Source organism: Ostrinia furnacalis, unplaced genomic scaffold, assembly GCF_004193835.3.
Source record: "Ostrinia furnacalis isolate ACB-3 unplaced genomic scaffold, ASM419383v2 OfSCF7650, whole genome shotgun sequence".
Lineage (NCBI taxonomy): Eukaryota > Metazoa > Arthropoda > Insecta > Lepidoptera > Crambidae > Ostrinia > Ostrinia furnacalis.
In genome coordinates this window covers 191391-216224 of record NW_021137889.1, presented here as the reverse complement: position 1 = coordinate 216224, position 24834 = coordinate 191391, and the positions used below count along the sequence as shown (strand labels likewise).

The 24834-nt window shown below is 38.3% G+C and overlaps 3 protein-coding genes across 4 annotated transcripts; 2 read left to right on the top strand and 1 right to left on the bottom strand.

The window, feature by feature from the left end:
- Positions 1–3130: 3130 nt before the first annotated feature.
- LOC114365799 (spherulin-2A-like) lies at positions 3131–4350 on the bottom strand. Its single transcript, XM_028322468.1, has one exon. The coding sequence runs from the start codon at positions 4219–4221 to the stop codon at positions 3343–3345; it is 879 nt and encodes a 292-aa protein (XP_028178269.1). The 5' UTR covers positions 4222–4350; the 3' UTR covers positions 3131–3342.
- Positions 4351–5445: 1095 nt separating this feature from the next.
- On the top strand, positions 5446–6174 carry LOC114365796 (uncharacterized). Its single transcript, XM_028322465.1, has one exon. The coding sequence runs from the start codon at positions 5446–5448 to the stop codon at positions 6172–6174; it is 729 nt and encodes a 242-aa protein (XP_028178266.1).
- Positions 6175–7016: 842 nt separating this feature from the next.
- LOC114365807 (monoacylglycerol lipase ABHD12) lies at positions 7017–24552 on the top strand. 2 transcript variants are annotated; one of them, XM_028322482.1, is made up of 11 exons: positions 7017–7159; positions 7389–7459; positions 10832–10950; positions 11588–11701; positions 13611–13751; positions 14641–14733; positions 15423–15560; positions 16267–16421; positions 18966–19133; positions 21239–21366; positions 23605–24552. In XM_028322482.1, the coding sequence occupies exons 2-11, from the start codon at positions 7410–7412 to the stop codon at positions 23627–23629; spliced, it is 1131 nt and encodes a 376-aa protein (XP_028178283.1). In that variant the 5' UTR covers positions 7017–7159; positions 7389–7409; the 3' UTR covers positions 23630–24552. The 2 variants fall into 2 exon arrangements, with proteins under 2 accessions (XP_028178283.1, XP_028178282.1); XM_028322481.1 differs by having other exon boundaries at positions 7017–7459.
- The last annotated feature ends 282 nt before the right edge of the window (positions 24553–24834 follow it).

Genomic DNA, 24834 nt, shown 5'->3' with positions numbered 1-24834 from the left:
CCGTGCGATGTGGAAGTCATTGGGGGAGGCCTATATTCAGCAAAGTGTACATAAATAATGAGTATTTCCACCCAGGATTCGAACCCAGGACAATGTCAAGAGAGTCAAAATATCGTTTCTAAACCACAATAAATTACGGACTGATTTGTGTATTGTCCTTCACGGTTTACCAAAAAGATCACAAATTAAGGGCAAGGGCAGAAAACAATTTGATAGTTCCATACAAAAGCTATCCCAAATTAAGACGAAAGAACGAAAGCTCTACCAAAAACACATACATGACTTTTATCCCTATTCTAGAGTCATTAAGGTTTAAAATCCTATGAACTTTTTACATGCTGGTACAGTTGTCAATAGAAGTTTGATAACTGATTAGATTTTATTGCTTAGTCATTAAAGACGAGGTTTGCTTAGCATATTGTGTGATTGTATTGAAGATGGAGCGTGTGCATCTTCTCTTTGGCCTTGCTAAAAATGCAACGGGCGAGTTGTACCAAACACAGTTTAGTTAAGTAATAACTAATTTTCGATTCATTAACAGGAGATTAACACCCGTATTCACAAACATTACTATCAGGTCTCACAGTGCTCCTGAATGCACAGGGTGACATACGAGCTCTATTCAACGCTGTGCGTTCGATTTGCTGCTTCACATAAGCAAGCATCGTTTGTGAATACGGGCTAACCCAAGTCCAGTACCTAGAGGACTGATAACACTGGTCAACAGTGGTTTTGGTGCCAAGGAACTGTATATATTTTTTGATGGAGGACCTTATGCTGGTTGCTTTAGTAGCAAATTTGTTGATTTCCTACATGTGGTTTTCTAGATTTTGACGTGTAAGTGCTTAAAAACTTTCGTTTCCACGACTTTTGTGAATGAGGTGTAATGGAACTATCACGTTACATCCTCCAGCAGTAATCAGCCATCATATAGCTATCCCATCTGCCTTGGTACCTCTCTTCCAATGGTTTTTAGGTCTTGATAGCATCGCTCTCCCTGTTCTTAGCTATAGCATGCTATAGTGACCCAAGATTCTCTGGGAATTGGTCAAGATGACTGTGGAGATAGTGCCCTTTGATTTAAATTATTACATCCTGAGTTTTTAGGGCATGTCTCACAATTTCATAGTAGTTACTAGTCCTGTGATTTCCGAAAAAAATTTTAGTAACTTCAACGAACGAAGTCCACGTAAATCGTTCCAAACGTCCATCAAAGTTAAGAAATCAGTATCTTTTATTAATATTCTTATTTGTGGGCCATCAAAAATTTACTGCTTTAACCGTTTTTCATGCTCAAACCAGGATTTTTTTTTGTTTTTTCCTCACTTTTTCCACTCTGAACTTCATGTTTTGACTTCTTTGACCATTGAAACATTGCCTCAGTGTTCACAGCAGATTATACAAACAATTTCGGGTATCCACGGCTTGAATACAACTACAATTTCCGACTTAAAGTAAGAAAAATAAGCACTTTTTATTAAAATTTTGTCTAAATTTTTGAAATTCTTAACTGTGTACACATCACAAATGTAACAAATTACATTTGGATCGTTGAGGCAACTTCTTGGCAATGCAGACATGATATTAAAATAAATTTCGTTATAAAAATATACCGATAACATTACAAACTGTGCAACCAAAGTACCGATTAAAGCTAAAATTTAAAACTGAGGGTAGATCAAAAACTACACGTAGGAAAAAAAAAGAAAAATATTTTTATTATTACTAATACACACCTAATAATAAACTATCAACAGAATCTCGGCACCATTTTAATTTTGATTTTTTGTTGACCAGTGTAATAAGTAGACTGAAGAGGTGTCCTGCTACCTTTATGAGGTCGGTCCACCTTGTCGGTCGACGTCGACGACGAAGAATTGTAAAGACCTAAATAAAAAAACTACCCAGCTAGACTCAGCATTCGCAAACCCAAAGAGTGGTTACCTAACCTCCGTTTAAACCATTCTATTTGGTAGAGCCTGCTCACATAGTCACAACTTAATTAACCCATAAGATGTACACCAGAGATGTTATGGATATCCGTAACCGTAACCGAAACTTTCGGATATCCGAAATAAAGAAATATCCGAAACCGTAACTGATTCAAAAGTTTCGGATAGTTTCGGATGTATGCAGTTTAAAAAGTTTTTTGTATAGCATCATAATTATGTAAAGGCATAACAGCCTGATTTACCTTTATAATGCCATATAGTATTATTATTTTTTACTTTTTATTCGATGTAAAGTGTGCGGCCATGAATGAACCGTGTTAGACAACTATTGCAAATTGCATTCTAAAGCACAGATATTCGTAACCTGAACCGAAAAATCAAAATCAAAAAATATTTATTCAGTTTAGAGCACAAGTGGCACTTATGAACGTCAATAGAAAATAATAAAAAAAGAAAAGGTAGCCCTTATGGGGCACTTTACATGTCTCTTTATCTTTTGGGCCCTACCAGCGCTTCGAGACAAACATATGGCAAGTGCTGAGAAGAAACGCCGGAACAAACTCAGTCACCACTTATTGCCAGGAATTATCTAACGGTAAGAATAGTCAAATTTAAGTACATCAAATATGTGCAGACTGAACTGAAACTTTCGGATATCCGAAATAAAAAAATATCCGTAACCGTAACCGAAACCGGTATAATATTAATCCTATATCCGTAACCGTATCCATAATCGAAACTACTTATCCATAACAACCCTAATGTACACATTACATACATGGTACTTGGCAGGTTGTCTCAAATCTTTGCAATGTCATTATCTTAATAGACCAGCGTATCAAGATCTATTGTTGCGTAACGCCACTAAGTGTGTGCGGGTCTTTATTCGATGGTGAATTGATTAGTGCTATTAAGGCTTCATTTGCCTTGACCTAAGAATAAGATCTAGTTCTTTGGGACCAATTGATTGGAGGATCTTATATGCAGTTGGAAATGTTGGAATAGATACTTGAATTTGTGGTAGACCTTCCTTAATATTGTAATGCGGCAATGTTAGTCTACTTAGTACTTACCTACTTACAATAAAATGAAAAGTTCTTCTTGCCACTCACACACACACTCTTCTACACAGCATCAGCCCAAAACTCCGGTATAAGAATGGCGTTGTCAATGAAAAGTTGAAGATTTAACAGTTTTTAAAAAGATTACGGTATTTAAAAAGGTGGGTTTAATTTTGTAGCGACGTGACAATCTCGCCTTGTGCTTGATTTTAAGTTGGGCCAAAAACAGACTAGGTACTTCAATACGTCCTATTTATTAGTACAAATAAATACAACGGATCATGCAACAAATAAAACACTCATAGATATTCTGACATACATATTATAATTCAAAGAGGTTTCCCACTAGCCTTGTCATACACCTTCAAAGAAGAGTCCACGTAAACTCCTACCTTGATCGTCTCTACCGTCGTGATCTCATTCCTCAAGCCTCCAGCCTCCATGACCTTGTTGATCTGCGGGCCCCAGAAATGGTGACCTTTATACCCATTCTTGAAGTTCACAGCCACATTCCCCCTCAAAAAAGCAGTATACACCACCTCAACTTCCAAATACCCCCTGTTCGCAGACAAAACCGCGGTGCACCCTTGTCCTGGCGCCAATTCCGTCTCCATATTAGTAGTTGTTCCAATTGTGATAGTTTCAGACTTCTCCACATCCTTTCCCCATGCAGTCGTAAACGAAAACGCGGTCGTTCCAGTGATTTTGGCAAAAATGACGTTCACATCGTATTCTACCTCTTGGCTGACTGTGAATTCGGTGGTCTTCGACCAGGTGGTCGAAAACGTGTTTTCAACTGTCTGACTCAAACCTGTATTCACTTTTATCGTTTTGTTCGAGTAGTTGTCGAAGTTCTGCGACATGACGACCACTGGCTTCATGTTGATGCTCTTCAACCTCGCCGATTTTATGGACAACACCTTTTTCACTTGTTCCCAGTGGTACTTCTTGTACAAATCCCCCCATGGCGTCGGACTTTTTAAATACGCATTGCTTGTTTTCTCACCGTAATATTTCTTCAGCGCCTTATTCAAATTCATTGTATTTACCCTGAATATATTGATCTCATTTTGTGTAATCACATTAGTATTCACTCCAGAATATTTTACTGTTACATCATTGTCAGCGTTCGTTGTAACATCTATGTTTATTTTTGCATTAATTACTTTTAAACAGATGAATAGCAAAACACACTGAGCTAACCTCATTTTAGTAGTTTTTCCCGCAAACGCTTTAATACTCCTTCATTTACAAAGTTTTAAACTTAAATATACTACTATAATCTTAAATTCAGTATACTCGGGGAATTGTAATGCCCAAAGTGCGTTATTATTAAAAAGATTCTGAGAACTTTTGGTGTCCAAAGTAATTTTATCTTTATTTGCAAAAATAGCCTTGTTGTCTGTAAGTTTATCAAGTGAATGAAATATCATTAAGTAATAGGTGAATAATATTTTACGTTTCTGTTTGACCGTCTGCAACTTTGATTACATACTACTTCATCTATCATAATCTATCATAGATAGTACTTGATTATCAACTTTATTTTGAAATTCAATTCATATTACGTACCTATAAGATGATTTTTCCATCGACGTTGAACCATTTTACTTTGCGAACAAAACCGCGGTATTTATATTGTTAATCGTATATCTCATCTAGGTCTTGACCTGTCGCTTCCGTGATAAGATGGGATAAGGTCAATATTAATGTTTATTTACAGTAGATTCACAACTTTTTCCCGCGGCTCTGCCTGATAAAACTATTTGCGAACTTTCAGCCTCCCGAAACTCCCGATCACCAATCCATCTGGCCAGGGTGGGAAGTCAAGGTAAATTAAAGAGGGTCATGATGCTCTTTCTTAACCCACAGTAATTTACATAGCTAGTATTCCAACAAAATAATCTCCAAATAAGTAACTCTGAGTTTGATTAATTGATTTTCAGCCATAGCTATGTACAAATCTTCTTTGTCCAACTTTGGACGACAATATGATTTTGTGGAATAATATTATTAGGAAATACAATTTTATTTTAATAACGTCATTACATAAACAAGCTATTATTATTACTACTTACTTCGCATTCGTCAATGGGCTGTTTGTTATCTCTTATTGAAATACGATTTTAATTATTAATAACTTTACTTACAACAAATTATTATCACCAGTCTGAAATAACTCGTCTAACAGATTAATAACGTGTTATTCCTCTAATAAAATCATTTAAATTAAGGACGGAAAGTCAAAAATGTTGTTAAAATTGCTGTTAACTCTCGTGCCAATGCTGTGTGATGGTAAAATTAAACTAAATATAACTGTAGCATCGAATAAACATGAAGCTGTTATTCAATACGCTGGTCAAGATAACAAACTGGTAACACAACACGAAATTGATCTTTTCAATATAACAATTGCTAATCTAAATCGAGGAATGAGGGTGGAGCTAGGGAGAGTCCCTGATGGTATATTCCTGAAGGACCCAACGACGTATGGCAATTTATTCCACAAATACAAATGGCCTGAAGTTCAGAGACATCTGGAAGTGCACAAGATGGAATTAACAGATATAATTAACCAGAACGTGGAGCTTAGAATACACGAGATTGAAAATAACTGCACTGACAACATCAAAATAGAAAGGGCACTATTTGAAAACGTCGAAACCAACGTTTTCTCTACTTGGTCCGCTAAAGGTATGCCGGATGAAGAAATTTTCTACGACGTCAATATCAATTATGAGGGAAGCCAATTCAAGTATCAAAATAAATGGAGAGATAGCTCTTTGAAAAGTAAATTCGTGAAGTTCGGCAAATCCGTCAACGGAAACCTGTTTCTGAAGCCCGGACAAACTTTTGTCAAGAAATTGACCGCTACAAAAACTATATTTGTACTAAAAATTGATTATAGAGCAAGAATGATTGGCAATATTATTGGTGATTATGAAAATTTGTACGGAAAATACCACTTCTGGTCTCCTACTATTGAAAATATCATGCGGGCTGGTAAAATTCCGAACGAAATAATGACGAGTGAGAAAATTGAAATACGGTGCTTTACTGATCCAAAACTGGAGATATTTGATAAGGATACCGGGCAAGCAATGCCTCTAAGGAAGAAAAGGAGGCTGTTCTGGAAATCAAAACCAAGATTTACGTGGTGATAACCAAAATACAATACCTAATATAAAATCATTATGATGTAATTAAGTGATTGAAGCTTTAACTGCACAGCGGGATTAAGTATTCCTTGTCACATTGAGATAGACAGATATTTTATCTAACTTAGAGTTTATCCCATGACAAAGATATACATACATAGGTAAAGCAGATCCGGGACTGACCTTTTATAGTTTGTCAACAACTTTTAACGTATAAACGTCATGTTCATTATACGAGTGATTAAGTACCTACTTAGCTCTAATAAATTATTCGATGGAAATAGTGCTATTATTTATTTATTTATTTATATTTAATACTCCCTTCTTCATCATCTTCTAATGTGATTAATTTCAATCCCGCATTCTGATTCATTATTCGAAAAATCTGGACACTGTCTTGATTTATAGAGGCACGAGGTCCAAAGGTGGGCTAAACACTAAATGGCCTTTTCTCCCAATCAACCCTTGGGGTAAACAAACATTGAAATAGGCTAATACCTAAAATTGCACCATCAAAAATCAGGATCTTTAAAATGTTTGTAAGTAGGTGTTTGTAGGTACTTATTTTAGTGCCTGGTAAGGGAATCAGGGAGTAGGTAGAAAGAAAGATAAACAAATTACAACAAACATTAGCTCATTTGTTTTGTCACATTGTTTATTAATGCTGATTTTAAAAAGAAATGCCTTGCTGGCATTTTAATTGTTTAAGACAGCGACCTCTTTGAGCAAAATCAAGCAATAAAAGTAGAAACGGTGAAGCTGTGAATGTGAAATGTGATAAAAAAACTTACAGAATGGAACACGCCTGTCAAGTGCCACTGTCAACGTTATGTCAAAGTCAATGTGTCATTCAACTTTGCACGTCAAAAGTTCGAAGGTGCAAAAAACACGGACTTCATTCAATTCAACGTAATAAACTCGTGATAGTAACTTAATTAAAACCAGCAACATAAAAACAAGTTGGCGAAAATAATCTAAATATTAAAATGTTAGTGAAGAACACACACTGCTCTTAGTATAACGTAGTTTTCGTATTTTGTTTTGCATGCCGTTTGCGCATTAATTTTAATTTGGTCTTTTAATTATTTAATCATTTAAAGTAGCTAAAGTATTATATTTAAAGGTTTACAAAACATTTAACGTCCATTTACTAACAAGTGTGGTAATAATTGTATTAATTTTGTGGTTTGCAATCCTTGTTTGATTAATTTTCGCAGTTAACAAATATATTCACAAAAATGGTAGTATTACAAGGAATATTGGTGTGCCTGCCGTTGTATACTTTTGGGTAAGTATCGCTTTACATTATTTTATAGACAGAAAAATATCTCCATTGTATTGTGGTAAAAACATCTTATAAAGAAGGAATAAAGTGTGTAAGTAGTAATTAGATCAATATTTTTAGTATAAAATACTCTTCAAAAAGAGTACGCGTAATCCAGCAATTTTTAAACCAGAATATACTTAATTTTACTTTTTTTTAATAACCTAGAATGACCTAAAATGTGTTGTAGATTATGCAATAGTTTAGAAAGTTAATTGTCAACTAATAACGTTAGATAACTGTCTGAACACTTTTTCTTAAGAGAAATTTGCTTAAGAGCGTTGTCACATTTTTCATGCAGAAATCGAGAATTTGGCAGATTTCGAAATGATTTTAGTCATATAATTTATTGTTATAGCTTCTTTTGACTTATATCATCGTAATTATCATACGTTTTTACNATTACACTGGTCAACAGTGGTTTTGGTGCCAAGGAACTGTAAATATTTTTTGATTAAGGACCTTATACTGGTTGCTTTAGTAGCAAATTTGTTGATTTCCTACGTGTAGTTTTCTAGATTTTGACGTGTATAGAAAAATACAAAATTTCACCAAAATCAGCGTTTACAATATTTTGAAGTGCTTAAAAACTTTCTTTTCCACGACTTTTGTGAATGAGGTGTAATGGAACTATCACGTTACATCCTCCAGCAGTAATCAGCCATCATATAGCTATCCCATCTGCCTTGGTACCTCTCTTCCAATGGTTTTTAGGTCTTGATAGCATCGCTCTCCCTGTTCTTAGCTATAGCATGCTATAGTGACCCAAGATTCTCTGGGAATTGATCAAGACGACTGTGGAGGTAGTGCCCTTTGATGAAAATATTACATCCTGAGTTTTTAGGGCATGTCTCACAATTTCATAGTAGGGTCATTCCATGACAAAGGTTACCGAGGGTGNTTAATATGGAAGAACATTTTTGTGTAACATTTAAGAAAAATTAATTAATGAAATTGTGAAGTAATTCAACATTCATTTATTGTCAATTGTTTGTACAGCCAACTGAAATTAAACATGTGATTACACATGCAGTACTAAATGGGACTATTTTTCATAAAAAATTTAGTCTACTGTTGACTATTTAAATATTTAAATTTTCATGTTTAAACAGTCAGCATTTTGTGAAAATGTATGAAATTTGGTTCTGTGCTTTGTAATGAATAAAATAGTAACTTATCCATTACTATTTAATAAATTAAACATAGAATTCCTATACTTATGTCAATTTAAATAATGTTGGCAGAAGTTTTAAACTTTGCAATGAAAACAAAAAGTAAGTTTCCGTTTATCCTTTACTTTTATGTTAAATGTCATAGGGTCAAAAATAAGTATGACTATGTACGATTTTATCCTGAGTGTGATCTTTTAAACTTTCCCCAATTATAAATATGATAAAATTTGACCTTCAAACTGTTTACCTGTCTGGACAAAATTAAATTATCAGGTCACGAGCACAAAATATGTTGACAACAGCTCAATACATGGTCGGTATCTTCAATTTGTTGTTGCGTATTTGTTTGCGTTTAATTAACCAAAGTTTATGATTCAGAACTTTACTTTTTAATTGGTGTGTTTTGACTGGGATCTATGAGTCATCCAGTCTGACACTTAGATCCTGTTTCTACATGTTGTTTTTGACATTAAATAGAAGATGAACTTGTCTCAAAAGTACTTACATAATAGTTATACAATGGTAATAATACTCCCAACCTCATCTTCTAACTTAAGTTTTGTAACAATATTTTCAATTATTTAAATTTTATGTCTGAAATATGTACTAAATTAAAATAATAAATAATATCAAGCTGAATCCCATAATTCCCATATTACCAAAAATTACATAATGGTTATTCTATAACAATTTTTATGTCCCTGTTACCTCATTTTTTTTTTTAATCTTTACTGTCTTCTACCTAGGTTGTCTGGAAGAAATCGCATCCTAATGATGAGTCTATCGAAACTGTGTGTATTTAAATTTATTCATTTTGTCAATTTTGTGAGGTGTGCAATAAAGGTATCTTTCTAACTCTTTCATGTATGTATTCTGTGGCCAATCGATCTGGCGAAGGTCGCGGGAAGCACCTAGACGCTGGTAGCGCCAAGGCCAAGGATTTTTCCCACGATCGATGATGACCACGACCACGAGCCGGAAGACGTAATGTAGGTAGGCAGGCTAGGTGGACCGACGATCTGGTAAAGGTCGCGGGACGTGCCTGGATGCGGGCGGCGCTGGACCGGTCTTTGTGGAAATCCTTGGGGGAGGCCTTTGTAAAGGAGTTCACGTCATTCGGCTGAAACGAACGAAGGAGAGACCGGCATTGTTGCTCATACATTATGCGGACTATGTTCACTTTGACCTGACTGCATTCAATGTGGCTATGTTCTTCTGATTAATTTCGTTGCGAGTCCAATGACAGTTTAATTCCCCCGGGACAAACTTGACTTTCACTGGTTAGGTTATTGGCGGTCAAGCTGTAGATCCTGTCCTGGCTACACAGGAATCGCAGTGGGAACGAAAGGTGGGAATAGGCCCGTATCCAATGTGGCAAACAACTGCACGCTGGAAGATTTAATGAAGGCTACTGACAACGCCACTCTTGGGCTGACACTGTGTAGGTTTGTTGTCGACACGACAAGAAGAAGTGTGGCAAATCCTTAAGCTTCAACCACACCAACGCGTGCAGATTGTCATCGCCGGCGCCATCATAGGCCAATGACAGTTTGCGCGACCCATGACCAGAGTAAATACAAATGAGTAGGTCATCTTCATAGAAACGCACCGAGCGCGGTTTGTATGTGAGCGCGCCAATACGTATGCGGCGCGCACGTACAAACTGACAAAATTTATATTATCTATATATATAAAAATGAAACCCGTTTCGCGTTGTCACGGCATCACGTGTGAACGGCTGAACCGATTTCGATCATTCTTTTTTTTAAATGTTTGTGGAAGTCCAAGGATGGTTCTTACGGAAAAAAATATTAAGAAAATCTCTACGCTAAGGCGGTACGAAGTTCGCCGGGTCAGCTAGTATATAATATTATTTAGCGTGGATTAGCGGTGATTAGCGGGGTGTTGCGCCGAATTTTGTCAGTGTGTGCGTGCGCGCCGCCGTACTTCCGCCTTCATAGAAACGTACCGCGCTCGGTGCGTTTCTATGAAGATGACCTATTCATTTGTATTTACTCTGCCATGACAGTCCGCGCGACCTGTCATTGGCCTATGATCTCGCCGTGATCGCGCCGGCGATGGCGATGTGGTTGAAGCTTTATTGCCACAAAGTCACCTTCGAAACATCGTGAATTGATTAATTGACGTGTTTATTTGTCGACAGGGCGTTGATGCTCGGCGCGGCCATATCAGCTGGTCTGTTCGTGTTCCATGTCGCAGTGGTGCCTATGATCTTCAAGTACTCCAAGACTTTTAGACGGCATCTTATATTCGCTAATTTTGGTAAGAATTATCTTTTACTGGTTGTCTGTTATAATTTCGCGCCTTTTTTAGAAACAAAGGTATAATTTATAGCCACGATAGCACGGAGAAGGGTCGGAGTGGCCGACTCGAGATCCGAGGATCGCGGGTTCGAATCCCACCGCCGCTCGACTGTTGTGGTGAGCCCACTCGTAACACAAGCTTATTTAGCTTAACACGAGGGGCTAACGGGACTATTCGTAATATGTGCAATACAAATTGCTAATAATCTTAAAAAATATTCGAGAAAGTTTTCAGAAGAGTTCTTTTCAGATATGTTTTGCACTCAATATGTTCTTGCTCTGCTAATTAATTATTTAATCGGTACTTTTAATTTTATCTTTTGCATAAAAAGACTAAATTTTAGGCAAGTTATTATTGTTAGCGAGAATATTGTAGCTTTGTTCTACCGAAGATGCGATTTGTAGCACAATTTACAATTTACATTATTTACCAACATATTTATTTTATTAACCAATTAAACATGTTTGAACTTTTGAAACATGCAAAACAGAATTTTACACAGTGACTGACCTGTTGTCTGTTGTTGTTGATTGTTTTTCATCTTTATTTGTACAAAAGCTTGATTGTTCATAACAAATGTCTGTTGTTCCAACAGTTCAATGGCCTCTGTACATAGACCACGAAGAGCCATCGACAAGAGGCATCGACGGAGGTCGCAACATCAGCATAGAGTATCACTCCAAGGTTGACAACTGCAATGTGAAGATTGGTAAGTATTCTTCGTTTCAGCCAAATGACGTCATGCACAAATGCCTCCCCCAAGGATTTTCACAACGAATGGTCCTGCGCTGGCTGCATCCAGGTACCTACCGCGACCTTCACCAGATCGTCGCTTCATCTAGTGGGAGGCCCACACTTGTCTTCCTGTCCGTGGTCGCTACTGGTACGGATTATTATATCATTTCAGCGGGCCTAGACAAGTGACACTTTTTGATCGCTTCGAAATACATGCCGGAACGAAGGTCTTCCCAAACTCACTGCGCACACTCACTGCGGGCGCCCCTCGCACAGTCGCGACAGCAACATAATTACGCGCGAGCGATAGGGATGGGTAGCTTGGGGTCATTGGACGGGATTCTACGTGCTCACGGACCAGGCTTTAGAACTGTCAAGTCTAGGGGGGTAGGTCAGTCAGATTAGAATTACTTACTTATTTGTGTCGCGGCGGTGTGCCCCAGTCTAGTGGTTTGCGTACCTACTTGTATTCTAGAGGAGGTCGCGGGTTCGATCTCCACACAATACCTACAAACATTTGTGTGCATGAATATTGAACATGCTATTTGTATTAATCTGGGTGTTTTCTATGTATAAATCAGACAATACATTTTTATTGCATACTGGCACTTACTAGGATTAATTTGATTTTCTGTTGTCTGTTATCTGTACACAAAGGTTCTATATCCGCATAGATTATTGTAATTCTAATCTTTTATCTATTAGGTACGGGACTATTCCCACCTCTCGTTCCCACCACTGCAACTCCTGTGTAGCCAGGATCTACAGCTTGACCGCCACAAAAACCCAACCAATGAAGGTCAAGTTTGTCCCGGGGGAAAGTTAAACTGTCATTGGACCCGCAACGAAATTAATCAGAAGAACATAGGAGGAGTTCGAAATTAAGGTTCGACTTCCCTCCATTGCAAAGCGGATGACAGGTGACAAACAAAGGTTTAAAACCTTTAAGAAAAAGATTATGCACCACGGACAATAAATTAAATTAAGGGGGCCTATCTTATGAGTAATTAGCAACTATCTGCCAATATATACCATATATTTTTCACAAAATCGCTTAAAAGCACGGAAATTTTTCCTTGTCGCGACAAGATCGGTGTAATAAATTGCGGAAACAGATGTATGTTGTATTGTATATTATCTATTAGGTACTAAGCTTTCTATGACACACATATGTATTAGTAATATTGGTATATCTTTAATTAACCGTATTTTTTGGCTAGTTGAGACTATTAACCGATAAGATAACTTTTAATTCGCACAAATTGACACACATTCGTATCATGATTCGGACTTTGCACCTGTTGATTTTGTTTGTATGTGACCTACTGGTTGTTTTCTATTTATAAACTTTCCAATTAATATTTATATCAGTTATCTGATACCCATACAAACTGCGCAGTGTAAAAATGTCCCAGTAACAATAATAACCGACTGGTTCACTGTGGCTCAGTGGTTATAGCAGCCAGAAACCGAAAGGTCGTAGGTTCGATTATCTCCTGAGGCAATCGATTTTTTTAAGTTTACAAAAATTTAGTTTGAGATGTAACTCTTTACCTTTTAGTTAAATCATTGATTTTCAACTTCATGACAAAAATAAAGCTACAAAACCTTAGTTATTTAATTTTCTAGCGTTAAGGGTTCACCCAGTGTCTAATGCCCGTTTTCACCATCAATCCCTAATTTTTAAGTGACCCCTATGGCCTATGGTAACAAATAACAGGAATTTTGTTTTCATAGGGGTCACTTTAAAATTAGGGATTGATGGTGAAAACGGGCATAAGTAGCTCAGATGAAAGAGCAGTCGCCCGGCAAGCGAAAGGACGTGGGTTCGATTCCCGCCTTAGGCAGTTCAATTTTTTCAAATTATTACAAAACCTTTTCAGGGATATGGCATATCCTCCCGAGGAGCGTTTACGAGCGTTTAAAAGGAAGCTTCGAGTGCGGCGGTGATAAGGAAGACCTCAACAAGCTGCTTGACGAAGAACTGGCCACTTCCAAGATGCCCATCATGATATACTGCCATGGTGAGCCCTCATGACGAATGCCAACTCCACACATTTGGTATATTGGCTCCAAGTTATTATTTTGGATGCAATAGATGAATAGACCAATGTCTTGGTCAGATATTGGACATAAATGTTACATTGCGTCCAACAGCCATTTTTTGTACACGATACTCCCTTCTCTCTAATTTTGCCAAAAGGTATTGGAGTCAAAATGTGTCCGCATACCTTGTTGGATACAATAATTTGCCATTAAATTGGTGGCCTTTGGACCCAACTCGTGCCTATATGTGTGACGCCGGCATTATGCTATAAGCGTTCGTGATAATACTCGAGATAATAATCTTTAAACTTTTTCCTTTTTTTACACAGTCTATAGGATTGTGTCTTTTGAGCATTTTTTGTGTTTATTAATTGTGCAACGTAAATAAAATTATCGTACCTAACTCATAAATGTACGCTACTTATAGGTTAGAGTCTAGACACTGTTTTTTTATTTACCTACTTGTATTTTGTTATGTAACTGTAACCTGTATGTGTACTTATTGAATAAAATAAAATAAAAATTTGTCAATTGCGGAAGATGGCAGAGTTTTTAACGTTATTTAATAATTAAAAAGGGTTCAGCCGTATATTATACAGCTTTTTGTCGTTAAAATCTTTTGAACTCCTCCCCCTATTAAAAACACTGTTAATTATTTAACTGTGGAAACTTTGCGATTTCTGTCCTATTTTTTGTGTGATTATTTGTCTGTGTATCAAAATTGTTTGTTTCCCTAATATGAATAAATAAAATAAAATAAATTATTGTCAAAAGCATAAATAATAATAATAAGTCTTCATAATAATTAATAATTATCATCAACATAAATTATAATTTTACTAATTTCATCCTTTTTGTGTATTTCAGGCAATTCCAACTCCCGCGCAGCGACGCACAGGATACAGCTGTATAGGTTCTTTCAGCAGATGGACTTTCACACAATCGCATTCGATTATAGAGGTGAGAGATAACATAATAATATTTAATAGTCTCTGTCTAGTCCTGCGAGCATGCTGGGGTTATAAAAATAATCCTATTTAATAATTTGTTTTTAAATGTTATTATCAAATCGATAGCCTGTAGCTTTTAGACACACTTCCGTGAAATCCTTTAATGAATATCTTATGACATTGATATTAAGAAAATTTTATTTACCAGAAAAATATCACCCATTTTCAATTATACAACCTCTTCAAATAAACACTCGACATTGGCAGAAATAAACCTCCCAGGGAAGATATTTGGTTGCTACTAATTAAATGGGCAAAATACATACATAAATCAAATCAAAATCGTGTTTTCTTTAAATAAGTTTATCACAAAGGGAGTGTTGGTAGTAGAACTAGTAGAGTACTTATTATTATTCTGTGGTAGTAGGCGCCCTTTCGTACACCATCCCCCATATTTTTTTAAAGATGATTAGTAATTCGTTATTGCACAAATTACTAATACTCCCGTTAGCCCCTCGTACTAAGCTAAATATGCTTGTGTCACGAGTGAGCTCACCACAATAGTCGAGCGGCGGCGGGGACCGAACCCGCGTTCCCCGGATCACGAGTCGGCCAGTCCGACCCCTTCACCGTTCGGCTATCTATCGTGGCTTCAATGTGTGTCAAAACATTTATTTCTCTATTTTTCCACTTCCCAAGGATACGGAGACTCAACGAACCTGAACCCCTCAGAAGATGGCGTGGTGGAAGACTCTTTGGTAGTGTACGAGTGGCTTCACAACACTTTGGAAAAGGCCAAGGACAAACCCGCTATATTTGTTTGGGGACATTCCTTAGGTGAGTTTACTTACACTTTGATTTACTTGCTAGCTATTGCCTGCGGCTTCGCGTGAAATTCAGTATGTCACAGATCGTTATAAATTATAACCTTAGGCCCACTAGGGTTATCTTAGCACATAAATTCGAATAAATGTTTAGAAAACTCATTCAGATTGAATGAAATTGACGTAATGAAATCTGATTGGTTATTTAAAACATTTCTTCGTTCCGCTCCGCCTTGATGGATCCGGGCGTCAGTTCAGTGCTAAGATAATAATATAACGATATCTGTGACATACTGAATTTAATACAGTTAACCCTAGTCCTACTAATATTATAAATGCGAAAGTTTGGATGTCTGGATGTTTGTTACTCTTTCACGCAAAAACTACTGATCGGATTTTGATGAAACTTTACAGTATTATTGTTTATGACCCAGAATTACACATAGGCTATAATTTATGACGATATGTAACAAACTAAATTTCAGGCGGGTGAAGCCGCGGGTAAAAGCTGGTGGGAATATAATTCCCACCATTAGGGGATGGGTTCAAGGTCTTGTCGTCGGTATAAAAGCATCTTTATATGCCCACTAAGGGGATACGCTGCTCCCAAACCAGCTGTAATTCTCAAATTCGAATCCCACCTGCGACAGATATTTATTACGACTATTCACATTTCAGGCACAATTTCCCACCAAATAATCCTATTTTTCATATTCCAGGCACAGGCATATCGTCTCACCTGCTAGGCAACTTAGACGAACTGTCTGTTAAAGTCCTGGACCGGGCAAAGCCTCTCCCGATGCCCAAAGGACTGATCCTGGAGTCGCCCTTCAACAACTTGGCTGAGGAGGTCGCCGAGATCCCTATATCAAAGGTAAGGGTTATTTTAACTATCGATCCCCTCCGACTTCTGGATGGATCCCCTCTGGCTTCTAGATGGATCCCCTCTGGCTTCTAGATGGATCTCCTCTGGCTTCTAGATGGACCCCCTCTGGCTTCTGGGCTGAAGACCATGGTAGATCCCATATAGTTTCTGGGCTAAGGGGTATTTTGGATCCCCTCGGGTCGTCCGCTAATGGGCTATGTAAGGCCCCTAAGTGGGAAGAGTTGTCCCACCTGCTAGGCAACTTAGACGAACTGTCAGTGAAGGTCCTGGACCGCGCCAAGCCTCTCCCGATGCCCAAAGGATTGATCCTGGAGTCGCCCTTCAACAACTTGGCTGAGGAGGTCGCCGAGATCCCTATATCAAAGGTAATGGTTACTTTAACTATCGATCCCCTCTGGCTTTTAGATGGATCTCCTCTGGCTTCTAGATGGACCCCCTCTGGCTTCTAGATGGATCCCCTCCAGCTTCTGAATGGATCCCCTTTGGCTTCTAGATTGATATCCTGTATATTCGGGCTTAAGAGAAATGTTGGATCCCTTTTAGCTTCTCGGCCGAGGGCCATGGTAGATCCCCTCCGACTTCTGGGCTGAAGACCATGGTAGATCCCATATAGTTTCTGGGCTAAGGGGTACTTTGGATCCCCTCGGTTCGTCTGATACCATTCGTAAGGCCCCTAAGGGGGAAGAGTTGTCCCACCTGCTAGGCCACTTAGACGAACTGTCTGTGAAGGTCCTGGACCGGGCCAAGCCTCTCCCAATGCCCAAAGGACTGATCCTGGAGTCGCCCTTTAACAATTTGGCTGAGGAAGTCGCTGAGATTCCGATATCAAAGGTAAGGGGTCTCTTTTTTAAACTATACATCAGATTCGGTTTCTGGATGGATCCCCTCTGGCTTCTGGATGGATCCCCTCCGGCTTCTAGATTGATCCCCTCTAGATTCTAGTTTGAGAGGAATGGCGGATCCCCTCTGGCTTCTAGATTGATCCCCTCTAGATTCTAGGTTGAGAGGAATGGTGGCCCCCTCTGGCTTCTAGATTGTCAAAGTCAANCTGTTTTTACGTTAGGCAAAGATAATTTTATACATTTTGTTTTCTTTGCATTGAGTTGTAAATTATTTGTAGTGAACCAACTTAAAACTCTTGTTAGTGCATTATTTACATCGTCAAAGTTATTTTTACTTCTATCGATATTAAAAATCAAAGATGTGTCATCAGCAAATAATACGATTTCACAAGAGTCCTTAACAAAATATGGTAGATCATTAATGTATTAATGATTGATCCTCTCTGACTTCTAGATGGATCCCCTCTAGCTACTACATTGATCCCGATAGATTCTAGGTTGAGAGGAAAGAAGTTCCCCCTCAGCTCCTCGTCTGAGGGCCATGGTAGATCCCCACCGGCTTCATCCCCTCTGGCTTCTGGGCTAAGGGGTACTTTGGATCCTCTCTAGTCGTCCGCTAATGGGCTTCGTAAGGCCCCTAAGGGGGGAGAGTGGTCCCACCTGCTTGGCAACTCAAGCCTCTCCCAATACCCAAGGGTCTTATTCTGGAATCGCCCTTCAACAACTTGGCTGAGGAGGTCGCCGAGATCCTTATATCGAAGGTTATATCCTTATAAGGAACTTTTTTGAAGAAACTATAGATCATTGGGTTTTTGCATGGATCCCCTCCGACTTCTGGATGGATCCCCTCCGACTTCTGGGTGGAACCCCTCTGCCTTCTAGATTGATCCCCTCTAGATTCTGGGTTGAGAGGAATGGTAGCAGCCTGTGTCCAGCGCCTTCCTGCTACCTTTATGATGTCGTCGGTCCACCTTGTGAGTGGACGTCCTAAATTGCGTTTTCCGACACGCGGCCTGTACTCCAGAACCTTGCTGCCCCATCGGCCGTCAGTTCTGCGTACTATGTGCCCTGCCCATTGCCACTTCAGCTTGCTAATAGAGATATTTGGGGCCATTCATTTATTACGTAAGACTATTTTCGCAAGTTTTTAACCCCCTCCGTCTCTACTATAAGAAAAAATAAGAATAGGCCGACCCCCTACCCCCTGTTTAATATTTATTACGTAAGAATCTAAAGGAAAAAATGAAATAGGTACACGTTTGACGACTAGTACACAAGCAGGGAATTCCCGAGAGACGCAGTGCGGGTAGCGCGCGTCCTTTGCCATGGAAATGTCAAAGTCAAAAGTCAAAGTCAAAATTTCTTTATTTGTTTAGACTAATAAATAGTTCTTACAAATCGTCATTTTGCTCTTAAGGAGCCTCTACATGTCTCATAATCTTTTTTACCCTACCAGCGCTTCGAGACCAACATTTGGCAAGTGCTGAGAAGAAGCGCCGCAACAAACTCAGTCACCACTGTCTGCCGGTTAATATAAATGAAAATCATTTGCCTATTACGCATCTCACATCTCACCTCTGACCCCCTTGTAAGAAAAAATAAGACATGGTCGACTCCCTCCCCCCCTAAATGATCTTACATAATAAATGAATGGCTTCTTTTATTGCAAATACATTTTGTTTTTCATCAGCTTGTAACATGGCTGCCGTATTTCGACGCGGCGTTCGTGAAACCATTCCGAGCGGCGCCCGAGCATTCGTTCCGTTCGGAGGAGCATTTGGCGCGCGTTCCTGCCTTGCCGATACTGATACTGCACGCAAAGGATGACGTCATCGTGCCTTTTGTGGTGGGGGTCAGGGTAAGTAATTATATTTTGACTAGCAGCCGCCCGCGACTTCGTACGCGTGGATTTTATCCATGAGTTTTACCGTTTTACCCCCTTAGGGGTTGACTTTTGCAAATACCGTCTTAGTGAGCACCTACGTTCTAAAAAGAACCCCCATGCAAGATTTGAAACTGTTAGTCAGTGACCTTTCGCTTGTATAGTTTATTTATTTATATTCCTATAGTCTGGTCGGGGAGCACGTAGAATTTTGTCCAATGACCCCAAGCTACCCATCCTTATCGCTCGCGCGTAATTATATTGCTGTCGCGACTGTGCGACGGGCGCCCGCAGTGAGTGTGCGAGCGCGACAGCAACATAATTACGCGCGACCGATAAGGATGGGTAGCTTGGGGTCATTGGACAAAATTCTACGTGCTCGGAGACCGGGCTTTAGTTAAAAAACCATTTGCTATATTATAAACTGGATATACTCGTAATGCATGCCAAATATTTTGATTTAATGATGAAAGAATTTCTCTATTCCGAAGGAATATCTAACTTTATGTCCCAAACCCAATCTATAAAAACCGGCCAAGTGCGAGTCGGACTCGCGCACCGAGGGTTCCGTACCATTTATTTATGAAATTAAAATTATTATTTTTTATTTAAGTTATTAGTATGAAAGATTACGCGGTAATAAACGGTTTACGATTTACGAGGTATTAAAAAAAAACTACTTTTTAGATCTCGTTCAAAACAATTTTCGTTGGTAGTTTTTATAGTAATGTACATCATATGTTTTTTTTAGATTTTTCATTTTCTTATTTTAGAAGNAGCGGTTTACGATTTACGAGGTATTAAAAAAAAACTACTTTTTAGATCTCGTTCAAAACAATTTTCGTTGGTAGTTTTTATAGTAATGTACATCATATGTTTTTTTTAGATTTTTCATTTTCTTATTTTAGAAGTTAGAGGGGGGGGGGGGGGCAACTTTTTTCCACTTTGGAAGCGTCTGTCACGCAAACTATTCGGCTTAGAAAAAAAATGTTTTTGAAGACCTATCCATAAATATCCCACACGTATGTGTTTGATGAAAAAAAATTTTTTGAGTTTCAGTTCTAAGTATGGGGAGTCCCCAATATTTATTATTATTATTTTATTTTTGCATCAAAATCTTAATGCGGTTCACCGAATACATCTACCTACCAAGTTTCAACAGTATAGCTCTTATACACTCGCGAGCAAAAGTATGGAATCACTTACATGAAGTTGTTTCCACGCGATCTTGTGTACTAACGAATTTGTTAGGAACAAAAAAAGTGGCACCATTTTAAAGATTAAACTTTTATCTTTAAATTGATACCAAATTCATTTAAATCACACCAGTATTTAAAAAGATATCCCGGCTGATGTGAAGAAGTAACGAAAAAGACATGTATGAACTGTTTGATACGTCGCGAGTTGCGGCCTATTACCCCCTATAAAAGCACGCGTTTTCGGATTTTTGCTTTCACACGTTGATTCATACACATCTCCGCTTCTTTTTACACTTTACCTGGGATTCTACACCTTCAGAAGCAGCACGAATCGTTGCACTATTGCAAGAAGGGCTCAGCCAGCGGGCTGTCGCACGTCAGCGCCACATAAGCCAGTCCTGGGTTTCAAAAGTTTTAAGACGCTTTAGGGAGACTAGTGGCTTTATCCCGAGACCAAGTTCTGAACAGCGCCGGCGCACATCGCAGAGGGAAGACCGTTTTTTCATGTCAACCTCTCTATGAAATCGTCATTTGACTGGAATCGATGTCCAGTAAGAGCTCAGAAATGTTCGTAGGATAGCTGTTAGCGAGTAGACAGTTTGTATAAGACATAAGCAATAGAATTTAACTCCAAAAAGGCCTGCCACAGGCTCGAAACTGACGGCAGGTCACCGATAAGCACCCTTTCAATTTGCTCGTACACATCTCGATGTGTATCGATCAAAATAAATTTTATAAAATCCGATTTGTATGAAAAATAAATTAATTAAAATGAAGATATCAATTTTCTGACTTCACCATACCATTTATATGACCATGTTAACATGGGCTAGTCTCGGCTCATATACCCATTTACCTAACACCCTGTATATTATTTTCCAGCTGTTCAAATCGATCGTGGCGTCTCGCTCGCTAGGCGGCGCCACCGTCAAGCTGCACGCGTACGACAAGTCGCAAGGGCTGGGACATAAGTGGATCTGCCACGCGGAAGACCTGCCTGAGGTGGTCGGGTGAGTGGAAGATCCATCATCATCTTCATCTTCATCTTCATCATCTTCATCATCATCACCATCATCATCATCATTTCATTTCACAGGTCATTTAGTCACCATTGCCAAAACATTTCATCATCATCAGTTTATTTAGTCTACTGCAGGAGTACAACAAAGTCAAATTCATCATCATTGTCATAAAAAAGTCATTTAGTCTCCAATGCTGGAGCCCAACAATGCCCAATTCCATCATCATTATCAGGAACACGACCCTCTATACAGGGTGTCCTAAAATTAGCACGTCACACTAACACTGGAGGTAGCTGAGTCTAAGGCCTCAGCCTCGAGTTTAGCGGGCAGCGGGGCGGGAGCGGCGGCGGCGCGGGAGCGGGGCGGGCAACGCAGACCCGTTCTCGAAACCAGCGGGCAGCTCGCGCGGCGCTTTAGCGGCGAAGTGTTGTGTTCGGGGTTGTGTTGTCGAGATATTTGTTTTTATTCGCGAACGAAATGTCTGAACAACAGCGACAATTTTATTTCGATTCAAATTTATTCCTAACGCTCGATTTATTGTGGGCAAAAGAAGGAGTGCGCTGCCCGCTCGTTGCCCGCTCCCGCGCCGCTGTTTTCGAGAACCGGTCTATTTGATTTTACGCATAAGATCCTGCCGCTCCCGCGCCGCCGCCGCTCCCGCCCCGCTGCCCGCTAAACTCGAGGCTGAGGCCTAAGACGCATCGAACAAGCTTAATATGTCCATAGAAAAGTTTAATAAGTTTTAAGATATGACCAATTTTATTTATTAATTTCCATAAAAAGTTTGATGAGTTTTGAAAATATATGACTTATATTAGTTATTATTAAAAATGGACTTAATAGACTAGTTAGATGCGTCTTAAGCTCTTTTACTTCTGGTGTCAGTGTGACGTGCAAATTTTGGGACACATTTGGGACAATTTTGTTATATATGTTACGGCTAAAGATAGGTGTGAACATAAACTTAAGATTAGCCGGCTAAACTTAAGTTTATCTTCGACGAGGTGTTAATGTTAGTTTCTTCTATCTTTAGCCGGCTAAACTTAAGTGTAACCGCAGGCCCCTGGCTAAAAATGTAGAAGGAAATGGAAAAGGAAACAATGTAATAATGTTTACTATTTTGACACGAAAACTTTATTAACACGTTCCGACGCTGTACTCCAGTCCACTATGACACTAACAATCTTCATAATGTTTCATACACCTATACCCGTACTGTTGTTCACAATATTTTGCAACAACAAGTGTGCTCTCTATGAAACTCTATGTAAAATCGACGGTTGTTGCCGTAGTGATTTTTAGATTGATTTTCGTAAAAACGGCGAGACCCGAACTGCCATAATATGAATGAATTCCACCTTTACTGTATATGCCGTTACCGCGGCGGAACGTGTTAAAAAATAATCACTTTCATTACATATACTTTTATGTACCTATGTACATTGTACGTATTCAAAATTACAATTATTACAATAACAAAATATTAATTACTTAAAACAATATCTACCTAATCATTAAAATAAAATAATAAGGAACCATTTGGTCATTACAATTGAATCTTCTGTAGGTATTTAAAATTACAAAATAAACTGCGCGCGCGTTCTCTCCCCACCGCCCCCTCAAGCCCTCCGCCGGCCTGGCGCGCCCATCGAATACATTTTTAGCCGTTTCGTTTTGGCTAATGTGCACATTAGCCGGCTAAAGATGGAATATCACGACGCAAACTAACATGTTATCGAACTTTAGCTGCTTCTCGAAGATAAACTTAAGTTTAGCCGGCTAATCTTAAGTTTATGTTCACAACTATCTTTAGCCGTAACATGTATATGTAGTGAATTTGGCCCACACTACTTCTGCACACAACCTCTCCCACTCAAAGTAGCACAAACCTTTCTAATTTCATCGCAAGCAATGGTAGGATTAAAGTAACACTAGGACGTGTAAAAGAGATTTTTAAAAGGCTACTTACAAAATAAATGAAATCATCTGCAATATCCTACTTCCTACTAATATTATAACGGCGAAAGTTTGGATATCTGGATGTCTGTTACTCTTTCACGCAAAAACTACTGACCGGATTTTGATGAAACTACAGCATTGTTGTTTATAACCCAGAATAACATATAGGCTGTAATTTATGACGATATGTGACTAAATTTCACGCAGGTGAAGCCGCGGGCAAAAGCCCACAATATTTTAACAATAGAAAACTTTGTTTTGTTGCAGAGAGTTCGTGAAAAATCACCAATGAAACGGCACACTCCGACAGCTTTTAGACGCTCATTGTAATTTAGGATTATTATTGTCACAATACATTTTCAAGGCTATAAGTATAACTTTGTGATATACACAAGTCTGCTAATTTATATTAATATTTAATAACTATTTATGGATAATTATAATGCTGTAAACAAAAATACTCATCGTGGGGATTTTGAACGTAGTACATAGGACGTAAATTTTAGGCACATTTTTGTTGTTTTATGCCAGTTTTCACCATCAATCCTTAAGCGTTCCCTAACTAAGTATCACTTTAGTTAAGATTTTCGTAGACGATTTTCATAGGGGTCACTTAAAAATTAGGGATTTATGGTGAAAACGGGCATTAGTCTCTCTCAACTCATCACAGGTAAAGGTATGTTCACATATTTTAGAGTGCATTAGTGCGACTGACTTATTGTAAATTATTTAATTTTATGTTTTTGAAATAAATTGTATACAACCGTAAAGATTGAGTTGACTGGAGAATTCTTGAGGAATTATAAATTTTATTATTTTGGGAGATCTCATGACATTTTATTGATTTTTTTTATTAATATTTTATTTCCATAAATTCTCTGGTCTTACGATAGATATGGGTAAATCAGAAAATGTCTTGCATTAAACGCTAAAGTGAAATGTTCTTTTAGAGAAATTATGATTAACTGTCAAATACATAATTTATCACCCGGGTTTACCCGTGTCTACCAATATGTTGGTATGTGGTTTAATGCGACATTTTGTATGAGACAGGTTTTTTGTATGAATGAGTCCCATACAAATGACGCACTTGTTTTTGTTTAACGGTGTTTTTATTTTGTTTAAGTGTACTTATCGGGTACTCTTGTGATAATGTTATTATTGTTTTCTATTTATTTGTAATTTATTAAGATGAATAAATGACTTTTATACGACTGTACGTTTTTAATTCGTTTCTGGTTTTATTTGTTTGTATTCAGGGAATTCATATCAAAACATAAAGGGATATCATTACAATATTTTTAATAATTATATTATACGCCCAGTTGCTGGAAGAATAAATATTTAAGATTCAATTAGGCAACTTGGCCCGTGTACCAAGCCAAAAGTGGGCCAAGTCGCTGGAACACTCGTGTTATCTGTGGTTTTACTAAAAATAAATTCTCATTGTGACAACCTCCATGCTCATTGAAATATCTATGGAAAGTTATCTATGAC